Source organism: Pristiophorus japonicus, chromosome 14 (genome assembly GCF_044704955.1).
Source record: "Pristiophorus japonicus isolate sPriJap1 chromosome 14, sPriJap1.hap1, whole genome shotgun sequence".
In the NCBI taxonomy this organism is placed as follows: Eukaryota; Metazoa; Chordata; class Chondrichthyes; family Pristiophoridae; genus Pristiophorus; species Pristiophorus japonicus.
In genome coordinates, this window is record NC_091990.1 from 114,623,649 (window position 1) to 114,640,621 (window position 16,973).

At 44.7% G+C, this 16,973-nt stretch overlaps 1 protein-coding gene across 1 annotated transcript in view; it reads left to right on the plus strand.

Annotated features, from left to right (window-relative positions):
- The window catches only part of LOC139279636 (C-Jun-amino-terminal kinase-interacting protein 1-like), a 260,229-nt gene extending 258,193 nt beyond the window's left edge, over nucleotides 1–2,036 (plus strand). The window contains exon 13 of the mRNA XM_070898745.1: nucleotides 1,468–2,036. Coding sequence (XP_070754846.1) covers nucleotides 1,468–1,540 — 73 coding nt within the window. The 3' untranslated portion in view covers nucleotides 1,541–2,036. The remainder of the gene's footprint in view (nucleotides 1–1,467) is intronic.
- The last annotated feature ends 14,937 nt before the right edge of the window (nucleotides 2,037–16,973 follow it).

Below are 16,973 nucleotides of genomic sequence, written 5' to 3' on the forward strand. Positions count from 1 at the left end.
TTTAGTCAACCTTCTCTGAACTGACTCCAAAGCAAGTATATCCTTTCGTAAATACGGAAACCAAAACTGCACGCAGTATTCCAGGTGTGGCCTCACCAATACCCTGTATAACTGTAGCAAGACTTCCCTGCTTTTATACTCCATCCCCTTTGCAATAAAGGCCAAGATTCCATTGGCCTTCCTGATCACTTGCTGTACCTGCATACTAACCTTTTGTGTGTCATGCACCAGGACCCCCTGGTCCCGCTGTACTGCAGCACTTTTCAATCTTCATTTAAATAATAACTTGTTCTTTGATTTTATTTCTGCTAAAATGCATGACCTCACACTTTCCAGCAACTACATTACACCCACCACCAATTTCAATGGAATAGAATGGGCGGGCTTGACAATGGGGGTTTGGGGAGGGGGGTCTGGTTACCACGCAGGATGCAAAGTTTGGAATTACACCTTCCCCTCTACCCCCACCACCATGGTGTCCATTATTGCAGCTTAGCACTGGTGTTTCCAGCCCAGGCTCTTGGTATGTGTTGTAGAGTTTTCTTCCGCCCCCCCGCCGCCGCCAAAATAAAATCTCTTGAGATGCAGCCATCACAGGGTTTGAATGTAAAACTCAAGTCTCCACGAGAGAAAACCAATTGGGAGAGGGGTGGAAATTGTGGTCGGAGGCTTCCTTCGTGTGAAGGCCTCCGACCCGAAAAAAAATCTACATAAATACCTGGGGGTCCCGGGGGAATGTAGGATTCTGGTCGGCGGCCTTCATTCGCTGTGCAGCATATGGGAACATATGTCCTCCATGTACAGATATATCTCACCTGGGATCACGTAGGCCTGGACCACCAATCACTATCTAGTATTCTCATTGATAATAATGGGGGCTGTTTGTACGGGCTCCCATTACTATCAATGAGAATAACCCCCAAAAAAACACAACACAATAAATTTTTAAAAACACCTCACCCATTTAAAATTAATTGAAATTGAATGTAATTAAATGTTTTAGAAAAAAAAAATTGACTTTTTTAATGTATTTTAAAAGGGTTAAAAATAAACTTACCTTAATGGACAGGGTTTTTAATATAAAATTGAATGATTACATTTAATTTTTCTATGTTTCAAAACTCTTACGTTGGTAAAAGTAAGCTATGCGCCTTTTACCAGGCATAAGAGTTTGAAGGACATTCTCTGGGCAAGAATTGGGCAAATAGCCCAATCTCTCCCGCGCGGATGTCCTTACCGCAGGAATGCGTTGAAGACATTTTGACAGATCGGAAAAGTTGGTGCTCGGCGTGTGCGCGTCGTGGCTGAGAACTGGCATTTGTGAGACCTCGCCGGGTACGCGCGCACTTCGTACACACCCGGAGAGGCTGCAATTTTCGGCCTGACATTGAGGTTGTGAATGAACGAGATTTGACCTTGGCATTCGATGCTGAAAGCCTTGTTGTTTTTTGTTTCCCTCTTATGCAGGAAGGCCTTCCAGCTGTTCTACAAAGAATACGTCGAATACACGTGTCCGACAGAAGACATCTATCTGGAGTAGACGCCTCTTGAGCCGCGGTGTTGCTCTGAACTCATTTCAGTCCCATTCTCAAACTCGCCATGATGCATGAACACACTGAGCCAGAGGTGCCCTATTCCACGGTCCAAAACTATACAGCATCTCAATTCAAACGATTTACCCGTTATTATTTTTAGCTATGCTACACTGAGTGGCAGCGCCCACCATTGGTTTGCGACTCTAATCTCTCTCCTCTGCAAATCCAGTCCCATCTACACTCCCATCGTTTCATGGCAAAACAGCCCCAACTGCTTGCTTCATAACACCCATGTGATGCATTTGGTACGTATTTGGTGCGCAATGGGGCCAGCATTGGGCAAAACGGCGCAGGAGGGAATGGTGCCAAAGCGCTCGGAAGTTACGACATTCGTTGTAACGGTGACGTTACACTGTATTCATTAATAGTGTTGTGTGTAAAGTTCTTAAACTTTGTTCATGGAGTGTGCAACATGGTTTATTTAAAGGTTTGATGACAGCATGTTCTTCTCTGCTCCATTTCTTTGCACGTATTTCTTTAAATAAAACGGGAAAAAAATTAACGCCTCGGCGAAGAGGAACAGAAGTTGGTGAAGGTTGCAGGACGCCATGGGTCACAGCAAACTATTCAACTATCGATTGCTGCACAATCCTTTGCATACTCATAGGGGTGTGGTACTGTATGTAGTACAGCCAGGGGCACTGATTCAGTGGTGACTCAATAAGGACATAAGACATAAGGGCATAAGAAATAGGAGCAGGAGTACGCCAGATGGCCTACTCCTGCTCCTATTTCTTATGTTCTTATTTGGCCCCTCGAGCCTGTTCCACCATTCAATAAGATCATGGCTGATCTGATCCTGGCCTCAACTCCACTTCCCTGCCCGCTCCCCATAACTCTTGACTCCCTTATCGCTCAAAAAATATGTTTATCTCCACCTTAAATACATTCAATGACCCAGCCTCCACAGCTCTCAGGGGCAGAGAACTCCACAGACTCACGACCTTCAGAGAAGAAATTCCTCATTTCCGTTTTAAATGGGCGACCCCTTATTCTGAAACTATGCCTCCCAGTTCTAGAGTCCCCCACAAGGGGAAACATCCTCTCTGCATCTACCCTGACAAGCCCCCTCAGAATCTTATACATTTCAATAAGATCACCTCTCAGTCTTCTAAACTCTAATGAGTATAAGTCCAACCTGCTCAACCTTTTGTTCACAAGACAACCCCTTCTCTAAGCCGAATTCCATTTTATTAGATGGGATTCCGGAATCATTGCTGATTTGGGATTCACATTCCGTGGTTGTGTCCGTTTACAATTAGGGCGGTTACAGTGACTCAATAAGTCATCTTCCGTATTTATTGCCTGAGATTCAGGCTTTGTGATTCAGGGATTGAAACTCCTTAGTTCTGGCCATTTTTCTCCATGGAAACCATAGATTGGAGCAGCAGCAATTCCTTTACCTATTCAGGGGCTGAAATTGCCCTGGGAGCATTTACCGATCTTGAAGATTTTTCTACGTCCCAATCCACGGGGCGGAGAGTAGAGCAGAATTGAGCTCTTTGATTTGTTTTCAGTCGGGGCGGTGTTTGGGGCTTCTGCGGGGCGGAAGTGCCCTCAGAGCGGAGCAGACGTCGCTCAGAGTCATCAGCACCCCGCGGACGTGCCGCAATTTCATAAATGTCAGTGACTCCGCGCCGACTAAGCCATGAGTCCTTACAAACCCAAGGAGGGGACAATTTCGGATCCTGACCCCTCATTCCTTTCAGTCCTTTTTTTTGCCAATTTATTTTTGATCACTTTGAGACATTTTTGCAACTGGGCTGAGCCACAAACAGAGACATATCCAGCTCAGTTGCCAGCAGTGTTCCGGGACAATGGCTTTGGAACTCTGGCCTTTTAGACCTGTTATTGTTGTGCATGAACTTCTAGGCTGCTTGGGCCTCTCATTATTACTGTATCTGATCCACTAACAGTTGCCGAATTTTAATAGACTATCGAGGGTCGTCAACTGGAGGTTTCGTCACATGACCTCCCACCCCCAATCTTCCACCCCTCCCGCACACACTCCCGCCATCGTGTCTGACTAACTTGATTGAATTTTTCGAGGAGATAACCAGGACGTTTGATGAGGGTAATGCATATGATGTAGTGTAAATGGATTTTAGCAAAGCTTTTTGTGGTGTCCTTACACCTGACTATAGAATCACACGAGGCATGTGCTGCAGACAAAGTCACTATGTGACCTGAATCTTTATTCCCAGGACCAAGAAGTGCTGACCCTGCGTGGGACCTACCTTTATATACCTGGATGACCAGGTGAGGGGTGTCTCCCATAAGTTCACCCCCTGTGGTCAAGGTGTGCATTACTCAGGTGTAGACAGTGTACAGTGTTGTTACATAAGCGTTACAGTTATGTGAAGGTTACAAACATGACACTTTTGATAAGATCCTACATGGCAGACTGGTCATGAAACTAAAAGCCCATGGGATACAAGGAAAAGTGGCAAGTTGGATCCAAAATTGGTTCCGAGACAGGAAGCAAAGGGTAATGGTTGATGGGTGTTTTTGTGACTGGAAGGCTGTTTCCAGTGGGGCTCAGTACTAGGTCCACTTGCTTTTTGTGGTATGTGTATATATATATTTGAATGTATCCGGTACGATTAATAAGTTTGCAGATGATTCAAAAATTGGTTGTGTGGTTGATAATGAAGAAGAAAGCTGTAGACTGCAAGAAGATATCAATTAACTGGTCAGGTGGGCAGAACAGTGGCAAATGGAATTTAATCTGGGGAAGTGTGAGGTAATGCATTTGGGGAGGGCTAACAAGGCAGCAGAATACACATTAAATGGTACGACACTAAGAAGTGTAGAGGAACAAAGGGACCTTGGAGTGCAGGTCCACAGATACAAGAAGGTAACAGGCCAGGTAGATAAGGTGTTTAAGAAAGCAAACAGAATACTTGCCTTTATTATCCAAGGGATAGAATACAAGAGCAGGGAGGTTATGCTTAAACTGTATAAAACACTGGTTAAGCCACTGGTTAGGACAGTTTTGGTCACCAGATTACAGAAAAGATGTGATTGCACTCAAGAGGGTACAGAGGAGATTTACGAGGATGTTGCCTGGACTGGAGAATTTTAGCTATGAGGAAAGATTAGATAGGCTGGGGTTTGTTTTCTTTGGAACAGAGGAAGCTGAGGGGTGATCTTATTGAGGTATATAAAATTATGAGGGGCCTAGATAGAGTGGATAGGAAGGACCTATTTCCCTTAGCAGAGGGCATAGATTTAAAGTAATTGGTAGGAGGTTTAGAGGGGATTTGAGGGGAACTTTCTTCACCCAGAGGGTGGTGAGGGTCTGGAACTCACTGCCTGAAAGGGTGGGAGAGGCAGAAACCTTCACCACATTTAAAATGTATTTGGATTTTCACTTGAAGTGCCGTAACCTACAGGGCTACGGACCAAAAGCTGAAAAGTGGGATTAGTCTGGATAGCTCTTTGTCGGCCGGCGGTGACACGCTGGGCCGATATGGCCTAATTCCGTGCTGCAAATTTCTATGATTGGCTCATCCTCCAGTCATCACAGCCTTCACACAGCCAATTGGAAAGGGAGCAGGATCTTTGTTACCCAATTGGATTCTTCTTGACTTGTTCGTGAAACAACCCTTTTCCCCATCTCCAATATTTTTATAACTAAAGTGTTCAAAGAAAATGTAAAAAAAACACACAATTTTGTTTAGTGCCCTCCTGGGAATTTTTTCTCCTGGGATTTGCTCACAGCGGTACCCGGAAGATTAATTTTCCAATTCCTGGAGTCTCCAGGGCAATCCTGGAGGGTTGGCAACCCTCCGACTAACGGATCTCCCCTGGCATTTCTTTCAGGCAGCCTGGGATCTAGAGCACAGCTTGGTGGTTACACGGACCTCCCCGTTTAAGGCCACTACGCAAGTACACTCTGGTCCACCTACTTCTAATTGTTTGTCATTTTTCTTTTAAACCGGTCTAAATAAGTTCCGGGGTCAGTCAGAGTTTAATTGCTGCTTGGTGAAGTCTGCAGATTGTCAGGTACTTGTAAAAGTCTGGTTCCAGGTCAGAAAATCAGCATGCTATTCTACATACATTTAGCACAATTTGAAATGTGACATCTGGAATCCTTTTGACTAAATGGACTATGAGAAAATAATTGGCCTGGAAATCCCGGCCTCCCCGGGTCCGTACGGAGTGTGTACGGACCCAGGAAGGCATCGCAAAAGCCGGTTTTCAGCGCACAATGCGCATGCGCTGATAACCGGCTTTTCCGATCTGTCAAGCTCCAGCTCGGGAGCGAGGACATTTGCAAGGGCAAGATTGCGGGATTACCCATATCTTGCCCAGCAAATGTCCTGAAAACTTTTGCGCCTGATAAAAGCAGGTGTATAGCCAACTTTTGCAGGCGTAAGAGTTTTAAAACATACACAAACATCATAACATTAAAGTTAAAATACACATTTTATTGTTAAAAACCCTGCCCACTATGGTAAGTTTATTTTAAACCATTATTAAAAGAACTTTTTTTAAATTGTAATTATTTTTTTCTTGAGACATTTATTAACTTTAATTTCAATTAATTTTATTTATGTGAGGTGTGTTTTTTATTTTTTATTATGGTGTTTAGTGTGTTTTTTTTCCATTAATAGCAATGATAACTCGTAGATATGTAGTTCTCATTGCTATTAATGAGAATGCAGTGGAATACTGTACCTGATTGGTTGAGCAGTCACACGTGACCGCACCTTCTGCATCCGAACCTTGAGGACAGAAGCGTGCTTCGCAGCGCGGGAAGAGAAGGCCTCCCCACCGGGATCATGTCGGGGGTGGTGGGTTTGTCAGCCTTTTCTGACCTTGACAGTTCGAATCGTCCCACTCCCTGGTTCTAGGGCTTGGAATTATTTAGGGGATGTGATAGATGTAGACAGAAAACTGTTTGGTGCAAAAACAAATATTTTATTTAGAAAATAGCACACCACACTAATTAACTTAATAGCATATAACAAAATGTACAGAGAAAGGGGTGGGGGGGGAAACGTATACGCAACGGGTACAGAGGTTATGCAGTGAAAAAAAAAACACCTCCCACCACTACACTAACTAAGCTAGGCTCTGAAATTGCAGGGACTATGCTCACCAAAGGATTTCTCCACAGTTTAGAGCAGTTGCACACTGCTTTCTCTCTCCTCAATCTTGTGGATTCTTTGGCTGGTTGCGGTGTCTTCGGTATTAGCACTGGTCGACGTTTTGATGGTAAATAAGTTTCTTCCTTGAGTCAGCGCAGGATGATTGTTGATTTTTCAGTGACTCCGAGGCTTCTTCTTAGGTTCTTCTTGTTGCGTTGCTGTAACCTCGTGTGGCAAGTCAGATGTTTCAAAGCCAGAGTCAAAGAGCCCAGAGTCCAAGTGCTTTTCCAGAGTGTTCTTGGATATGTTTCTTCAGAAGTGTTTCCTCAGTCCAAAAGTCACCCCAGCGTGTTCAAAAGTGTTTCCTCAGCTCAAAGGTTTCCACAGCGTGTTCAAAAGTGTTTCCTCAGCCCAAGGGTTTCCCACTCAAGCTACCAGCAAGGCCTCCAGTTATACCTGAGTGCACAATTGATTTCTGATGACTGCTTTTGTGCGATTTTGGCAGGCGGATCAACTGTAATGTGATCCCTTTGTGAGAATTCTGGTGGCTGATTGAGCATGATTCCCATATCTCGGGAGCCTCTTATCAACAAAGGCAGACATTGATGCGGAGATTCAGCATCGCCCCCAGTGCGCCAGTGCAGCCTTCGGCCGTCTGAGTAAAAGAGTGTTTGAAGACCAGGCCCTCAAATCTACCACCAAGCTCACGGTCTACAGGGCTGTAGTAATACCCGCCCTCCTGTATGGATCTGAGGCGCATGGATGATGTATAGAAGGCGCCTCGAGTCGCTGGAGATATATCACCAACGATGTCTCCGCAAGATCCTGCAAATCCCCTGGGAGGACAGGAGCACTAACATCAGTGTCTTCGACCAGGCTAACATCCCCAGTATTGAAGCGCTGACCACACTTGATCAGCTTTGCTGGGCAGGCCACATAGTTCACATGCCAGATAAGAGACTCCCTAAGCAAATGCTTTATGCGGAGCTCCTTCATGGTAAACGAGCCAAAGGAGGACAGCGGAAACGTTATAAGGACAACCTCAAAGCCTCCCTGGTAAAGTGCGACATCACCACTGACACCTGGGAGACCCTGGCCGAAGACCACCCGAGGTGGAGAAAGTACATCCGGGAGGGCATTGAGCTCTTAGAGTCTCAACGCAAAGAGCATGAAGAGCCCAAGCGCAGGCAGCGGAAGGAGCGCGCAGCAAACCAGCCCCACCGACCCCTTCCCTCGACCAATGTCTGTCCCAGCTGTAACAGAGTCTGTTGGTCTTGTATTGAACTGTTCAGCCATCAAATAACTCATTTTGGGAGTGGAAGCAAGTCCTCCTCGATTCCAAGGGACTGCCGATGATGATGATGATGATGATGAGCATGATACAAGATTCCAAAGGTGTTGATGGGGTTTTCGAATGGTGCTGTTAGAAGCATTAGCATCTTGATACTGTCCATTGTGTGTTTTGCTGATGCCAGGGTTTTTCTGAATAGCCGTTTTAAGAACTATTAAAATATGTATGTATCTGATCCCTGGTAAGTGGGCTTTTGTTAGACTGCTAATGTCTCCCTGGGACCTGCCTCCCAGGCAGATTAGCAGCCCTATGAGGATCAGAGCATACAATTTAAAATATCCAAACTCAATCTACAAGGCCCTAGTTTAGTCCAAAGGCACCTAATAGTGAGATATTTCTGTCCACATTTCTCCTCCAAAAGTCTAACACAGTTCCCTTTTAAATTCCATGTCCATTGTGTAGGGGGTCCCAGAATTTTGTGAATCCTCCAACCACCAGGTAAATTCGTAAAAATTCTACAGTTGGAGGCGTTCATCCGAAAAAAGTCTCTGACCGGAATTTGAGGGCCAATATGTCTTTGGTTGAAGGAGCAGCAACAACAACTTGCATTTATATAGTGCCTTTCGTAGTAGTAAATCGTCCTAAGGCTCTTCACAGGAGCTTAAACAGACAATATTTGACACCGAGGCACAAAAGGAGAGGTGGCCAAAAGCTTGGTCAAAGAGTACGTTTTGTAAGGTGTAGACCCTAGCATAACCCATGGAGATGTTTTATTGTCAGGATGTTGAGGTATGTTAACTTGTATGTTAATCCTCTCCTATTCCGCACTGCGTGTCCATTGCTTCTCCTCCAAAGCGCCTTGAGATGTTGTTGATGTGTTCAAAGTGCTATATAAATGCAAGTTATTATATCATGGAAGCAAAATCCTGGTACTATCATAGGAAAGTGCTGAGTAAAATCTAAGCCCTTATAGAATCGTAGAATGTTCCAGCCCAGAAACGGGCCATTCGGCCCATCAAGTCTGTGCTGGTGAGCCAACAAGTGCAATCCACTCTCTTGTTCCCTCCCCAATATTCTTTAATATTAATCATTTCTCAAGCAACTAATTCCCTTAAAAATAATTTCTGGAGTCTGTGGCATAGAATTCCGAGGGAGTGCTGCACTGTCGGAGGTGCCGTCTTTCGGATTAGACGTTAAACTGAGGCCCCTTCTGCTCTCTCAGGCGGACGTAAAAGATCCGATGACATTTTCGAAGAGCAGGGGAGTTTTCCGCAGTGTCCTGACCAATATTTATCCCTCAATCAACACCACTAAAAAACAGATTATTTTGCCATTATCACATTGCTGTATGTGGGAGCTTGCTCTGTGTAAATTGGCTGCCGCGTTTCCTACATTACAACATTGACTGCACTTCAAAAAAGTACTTCATTGCCTGTGAAGCGCTTTGGGACATCCGATGGTTGTGAAAGGCACTATATAAATGCAAGTCTTTTCTTTTTTTTTCCACCACTCTCTGTGTGAAGAAATGTTTTCTAACATCCCCTTTAATTTTTTTTTGGATTACCTTAAATGTATGCCCTCGCACTACCACCTTACTGACCAATACAAGCACTGCATTGCTCTAATTTCTCAAATCTCTCTGCCTAAGTGTAACCCTTATCCCTGGCAGCATTGTAGTGAATCTGTGCCAGACCATTTCTATTGTGTTTACATCCTTTCTACAATAGAGTGCTAAAGTACTTTTGAAGTGTAGTCACTGTTGTAATGTAGGAAACGTAGCCAACTTGCGCACAGCAAATTCCCACAAACAGCAATGTAATAATGACCAGATAATCTGGGTTTTTTTGTTATGTAGATTGAGGGATAAATATTGGCCCCAGGACACTGGGGATAACTCCCCTGCTCTTCTTCGAAATAATGCCATGGGATCTTTTATGTTCACCTGAGAGGGCAGACGGGGCATTGGTTTAACGTCTCATCCGAAAGACGGCACCTCCGTCCCTCAGTGCAGTGCTCCCTTAGTACTGCCCCTCCGCCAGTGCAGCGCTCCCTCAGCACTGCACTGGAGTGTCAGCCTAGATTTGTGTGCTCAAGTCCCTGGAATGGGAGTTGAACCCACAATCTTCTAACTCAGAGGCAAAAGTACTAACCACTGAGCCACGGCTGACAGGGGTAGAAGTTATGTTACAGTTTATATAAAGCTCTGGTCAGATACCATTTAGAGTACTGTGTTCAGTTCTGGGCACCTCAGGAAGGATGTATTAGCCTTGGAGGGATTCACCAGAATGATACCAGGGCTAAAAGGATTAAATTATGAGGCCAGGTCGTACAGACGAGGCATATGTAGAAGATTAAGGGGTGATCTAACTGAGGTGTTTAAGATGATTAAAAGATTTGACTGGGTAGATAGAAACTATTTCCTCTGGCGGGTGGGGTGGGGAAAGGGGAAGAAGAGAGTCCAAAACAAGGGAGAATAACCTTAGAATGAGAGCTGGGCCATTCAGGGGTAATATCAGGAAGCACTTCTTCACACAAAGGGTAGTGGAAATCTGGAACTCTCTCCCCCAAAAAGCTGTTGAGGCTGGGGGTCAATTGAAAATTTAAAAGCTGAGATTGCAAGATTTTTGTAAGGCAAGGGTATTAAGTGTTATAGAACCAAGGTATCTAAATGGAGTTCAGATGCAGATCAGCCATGATCTAATTCAATAGCGGAGCAGGCTCGAGGGGCTGAATGATTTCCTCCTGTTCTGATGTTCCAGAGGACTGGGTGTAATAAGTTTTCTGTCTATCCTCTAGGCGATTGTTTAGAATGAAGAAGGCCTTTGATAGGCCATCCAAGCGCTTATAGAATCAGAATGTTATCTAGATTGCCATTAAACTGTCCTTACCAATCTTCTGCATGGATGTGAAATGTGGACACTCGATGGAAGGTGCAGTCAACAGCTGGAAAGGTTTCACCAAAAACACTGTACACAACTTGGAAGTAGGGGGTGAGACAAGATCACTAACAACAAAGAGCTGGAACACACTGACAGCATCAGCATTGAGATTATGGTAATAAATACTCAGCTCCGTTGGGCTAGACGTGATGTTAGGATGGATGACCTATGGTTGCTGAAGCAGGGGCTTTACGGAGAACAGGTGGTAGAAGAAAGCAGGGTGGAAGCTATAAGTTGCTGAAGTGCATCTACAATGCAGCAACTCCCAAATCCACAACCTCTACCACCTAGCAGGACAAGGGCAGCAGGCGCATGGGAACACCACCACCTCCAAGTTCCCCTCCAGATCACACACTTGGAAATATATTGCCGTTTCTTCATTGTCCCTGGGTCAAACTCCTGGCCCTCCCTACCTCACAGCAGTGTGGGACAAAGTTCCCTCTAACTTTTTGTGGGTGCACGGCACCTTTAACGGGCTGCGTGGTCCCGTCAGATTTCCACGCATGCACGGTTTCTCCATTTAAAAGCCGGTGAGCTGGCTGCGTGGGACCTCCAGATAGTTGCTCGGCCGCCGAGCTTATCGGGATCGTTGCTGTGGGAGTACCTTCACCGCACAGACTGCAATGGTTCAAGACGGCAGCTCAAGGGCATCTAGGGGATGGGCAATAAATGCTGACTTGGCCAATAACACCACCTCCCACAAATGAATAAATGAAAAACAAAATATATGCTCAGTGGAACATTGTCATTAATACTAGGGAAACCCTGGCTACTGACAGACGGCAATGGCATGCTGATGTGAGAGGAGGAGTGAAAGACCTTGCCTGGGTGGAGGCAAACTGCAAGAGACAGAAGGATTGCCAATGTCCGAGGGATCAACAGGTCTCACCCCAATCTCCCCCCAGGGACATGATTCTGTGAGGCAGTAGATAATATCTATCACATATTGCCCTGCATAGTCATCAATGCACCCATCTACCAGGACTTAAAACTCTCTTCATTGTTGGCACAGGCATCCTCAAGTATAGGGGACACCTTAATAAGAAAAAAAAGACTTGACATTTATATAGCGCCTTTCACAACCCTAGGATGTCCCAAAGTGCTTTACAGCCAACAAAGTAATTCAAAGTGCAGTCACTGTTGTAATGTGGGAAATATGGCAGCCAGTTTGTGCACAGCAAGCTCCCACAAAGGAGGAAAGAGAGGTAGAGAGGCGGAGAGGTTTAGGGAGGGAATTCCAGAGCTTAGGGCCTAGGCAGCTGAAAGCACGGCTGCCAGTGGTGGAGTGATGCAAATCGGAGATTCGCAAGAGGCCAAAATTGGAGGAGCGCAGAAATCTCGGAGGGTGGTAGGGCTGAAAGAGTTTACAGAGATAGGGAGGAGCAAGGCCATGGAGAGATTTGTAAACAAGGATGAGAATTTTGAAATCAAGGCATTGCCTAACCAAGAACCAGTGTAGGCCAGCGAAAACAAGGGTAATGCGAGTTAGGACATGGACAGCAGAGTTTTGGATGATCTCAAGCTTACGGAATGTGGAAGATGGAAGTCGGCCAGGAGTACCTTGGATTAGTCAAGTCTAGAGGAAACAAAGGCACGGATGCAGGTTTTAGCAGCGGATGAGCTGAAGCAGGGGCGGACACGGGCGATGTTACGGAGGTGGAAGTAAGCGACCTTGGTGACTCATCTCGACACCAAGGCTGTGAACAGACTGGTTCAGCCTCAGACAGTTGCCAGGGAGAGGGTTGGAGGCGGTGGCTAGGGAACGGAGTTTGTGGTGGGGACCGAAGACAATGGTTTCGGTCTTCGCAATATTTAGTTGGAGGAAATCAGCCAACAGAATTAGAAACTGGATCCAGACGGTGTTTTGATCTGCTCTGCTGACTCCGTTATCAAACCCATTGTTCAACCAACGCGAGCAAGGAAATGAACTGGACACAGCTTGATGTGGAACTAAAAACTATTTTATTGCACTGTTTGTACAAAGTCAAGGATGAGACAGTTCTCAACTTAATCCTCACAAACAACAATTTGGTTACTGAATTTAAACAACACACTGTGTCCAATTCAATGCAACATAACTCTGTTCAGAATTAGTTTCACAGCCTTGGTTGGTTGGGTTCAGCTTAATATATCAGCTTTGAGGGTTACACTAAGTGTTTGGCAGAGTTGGTCCTTTTCAGTTTATACAGCAAAGTAACAGGTCATAATTGTGCTCTTCATGCTAGAGGTTTTATAAATTGATGCACTTGAGACACGGCTTTGTGAGACATGAACACATAAGGGTAATTATTCATTGGCAGCTTGATGCAATACTGTCAATTCTTAGTGCAAATGTGCAATAGATAATTCATCAATAGATTATCGATGAAAGAAAAGATGCGCGTACTGAAAGCCTGCACACCCTACGATCTCAGCTGTCACACCTCAGCAGGCAGATCACGATCAATCTGCCAAGGTCCACCGCGAACAGTTAAGCATCTTCAGTGGTGGAGCAGTGACAGACTGAGATCATCTCACTGTCCTGCTCCTCACTCCAGGAAACAGAGACTGCATGAAGGAAGTTGCACCTGACTGGATTTGGCAAATCATTCTCGGATTCGAGAAAACTACACAAACATATTTACAATAGTACTCTTGTGAGGCACGAGATGGACATTGCAAAAAAGCTTCTTTTAAGGGGAAGGTTTATTGACAATGAAACTTAACTATATACTTGAGACAACATTGGGGGGGAATGAATGATCTAGATAAATTATATGGCTGTGCAATTTATGGATTTTAAACCCAAGTTTTGCTCCCACAATGGATCTGTAGGTAAAGACCATTCATAGCTGCAGCACACAGATGAGAAGGCTCCTGCCTCAGTTCCCATTCTGTTGAGCAATAAATGGTTTCAGAAGGAAAGGGATAATCGGCTGGGGTTCCTGATCTCTGTTACTATCCAGCGATCAGTGCCGGACAGTATGAACGTACCTTGGCATTGGCTGTCATGTCCTTTACCATGGCCGGAAATCCTGCCAGCGCTCATTACACACTCACCAATGCAGCACGGTTTGTTGGGTGAGACTTTAGCGAGCACTTTGTACATTGGAATTGAACCCTCACTGAGAGTCAGCACCCTCCGGAAGGGGGAAACAAAAATAATATTCTATTTTAAGGAGTAAAACACATTATATAATATGCCCTAAAAAAAATTGTACTTTAGCTTTGCATCCGTTTGTTTCTGCATAGTCACCAAATGTCATGTTTTATTCACAGCTAGATGATAAACTATAAACATTTTGATGCCAATAGTTATCCAAAAAATGCATAAAAGTCCTCCATGTCTGGGTCATCCCTCTTGCTACGGCCAGCGTTCAGTAGGAACGGTGATGGTGCTTTCTTTGTTTGCTTCCTTAGTCTGGGAACCATTGGCTTTACACCGTACTCTGAAAGAACAAGCAAAGACTCTTCAATAGTTGTTCACAGATTCCCAGGATTATAGAATCATAGAAATTTACAGCATGGAAGGAGGCCATTTCAAGTCATCGTGTCCGCGCCGGCTGACAAAGAGCTATCCAGCCTAATCCCACTTTCCAGCTCTTGGTCCATAGCTTTGTAGGTTACGGCACTTCAAGTGCATATCCAGGTACTTTTTAAATGTGGCAAGGGTTTTTGCCTCTTCCACCCTTTCAGGCAGTGAGTTCCAGACCCCCACCACCCTCTGGGTGAAGAAACGTTCCCTCAAATCCCCTCTAAACCTGCTACCAATTACTTTAAATATATGCATCCTGCTTGTTGACCTCTCTACTAAGGGAAATAGGTCCTTCCTATCCACTCTATCTCGGCCTCTCATAATTTTATACACCTCAATAAGGTCACCCCTCAGCATCCTCTTTTCCAAAGAAAACAAACCCAGCATATCCAATCGTACCTCATAGCTAATATTCTCCAGTACAGGCAACTTTCTCGTAAATCTCCTCTGTACCCTCTCTAGTGCAATCTCATCTTCCCTGTAATTTGGTGACCAGAACTGCACGCAGTACTCTAGCTGTGTTTTATACAGTTCAAGCGTAACCCCCCGCTCTTGTAATGTATGCCTCGGCTAATAAAGGCAAATATTCCATATGCCTTCTTAACCACCTTATCTACCTATCCTGCTACCTTCAGGGATCTGTGGGCTTGCACTCCAAGGTCCCTTTGTTTCTCTGCACTTCCCTGTGTCCTACCATTTAATGTGTATTCCGTTGCCTTGTTAGCCCTTCCCAAATGCATTACCTCACACTTCTCCGGATTGAATTCCATTTGCCACTGTTCTGCCCACCTGACCTGTTCATTGATATCCTCTGAAGCCCCATCTGCGCTCTTAGGTGGACATAGAAGATCCCATGACACTATTGCGAAGAAGAGCAGGCGAGTTATCCCTGGTGTTCTGGCTAATATTTATCGCTCAATCAACTTAACCAAAACAGATTATCTGGTCATTATCACATTGCTGTTTCTGGGAGCATGCTGTGCGCAAATTGGCTGCCGCATTTCCCACATTACAACAGTGACTACACTTCAAAAGTACTTCATTGGCTGCAAAACAGCTTTGAGACGTCCGATGGTCATGAAAGGCGCTATATAAATCCAAGTCTTTTCTAGTGGTTAATCGATCTGATTTTGGTCTCTTTGCAGAATCTTTTTGTACTTTAGCATGGTACGGATACATAAGAACATAAGAATTAGGAGCAGGAGTAGGCCATGTGGCCCCCTCAAACCTGCTCAGCCATTCAATACGATCATGGCTGATCTTCAACTCCACTTTCCCACATCAACCCTTTATTTCTTGATTCCCTTAGAGTCCAAAAATCTATCAAGCTCAGCCTTGAATATACTCAACGATGCAGCATCTGCAGCCCTTTGGGGTAGAGAATTCCAAAGATTCACAAGCCTCCGAGTGAAGAAATTTCTCCTCACTTTAATCTTAAATGGCCGACCCCTTATCCTGAGACGATGGCTGCTGACGGTGCAACTGAACTGATCACAAATACCTGTTCTGCTAGAGGGTGGCACTATTTCCAAGAAGAGAAGTATGCTGACTGATACTTATCCCTCAACCAACAGATTATCTGGTCATTATCTCCTTACTGTTTGTGGGAACTTGCTGTGTGTAAATTAGCTGCCGCATTTTCTCACTTCAAAAATAATTCACTGGCTGTGAAGCGGTTTGGGACATCCTGAGCTCATGAAAGGTGCTATCTAAATGCGAGTACTTCTTTTGGAAAAAAAAGTAAGCAAAATGAACTTTACCATCTGAATATCCAAAGTGATCTCTTGTTAGAGCCAAACTTATGGCATTCCTGTTGGTTTCTTTCTTCACTCTGGCAGCGAAATGGAAAAATAAAGAGCACATAAGTTAGGCTGTCTCTGCACCATTCCTTATAAGCTTGAATGTTTGGTAATTGAACATTAGAAATAAACAATTCTGACGAGACAAACTGAAGACGTACCGTTTCAGCGTGAGCATTGCACCCAAATCAAAAAGAACAGTCAAAAGTAAGAGGCAGTTGAGACACAGTCTCCTTAAACAATTGTGCTTTTTACCAATTTGACTGCTCATTATTCCTTTAAAGGGGGCATGGAATCAAAATATGTATAAGAATTAAATCACAGCATTTCACATGCAATAAAATACCCTGTACCATCATAAATAAAATATAGACCTGCCCAGTGGAGTGACATTCAAACTTTAAACACAATCGTTAAAAGTCTCATTGTCAACACATAATTGTATGTGAAGTTATGATGTCACTCTTTGTGATGCAGGAACATTCTTTATGGCCCTGAAATTCCGGCCGGAGGCTTATTTCAGACGAACGCCTCCGATCGGAGAATTTTTACAAATTTACCTGGTGGTCTCGTTGGGAGTGTGGGACCCCGTTGGCGAGCCCTTCTCTTCCCGCGCTGCAAAGCGCGCTCCCGTCCTCCAGGTTCCCACGCAGAAGGTGCAGTCACGTGTGACTGCTCAACCAATCAGGTTCAGTATTCCACAGCATTCTCATTAATAGCAATGAGAACTTCGTATCTA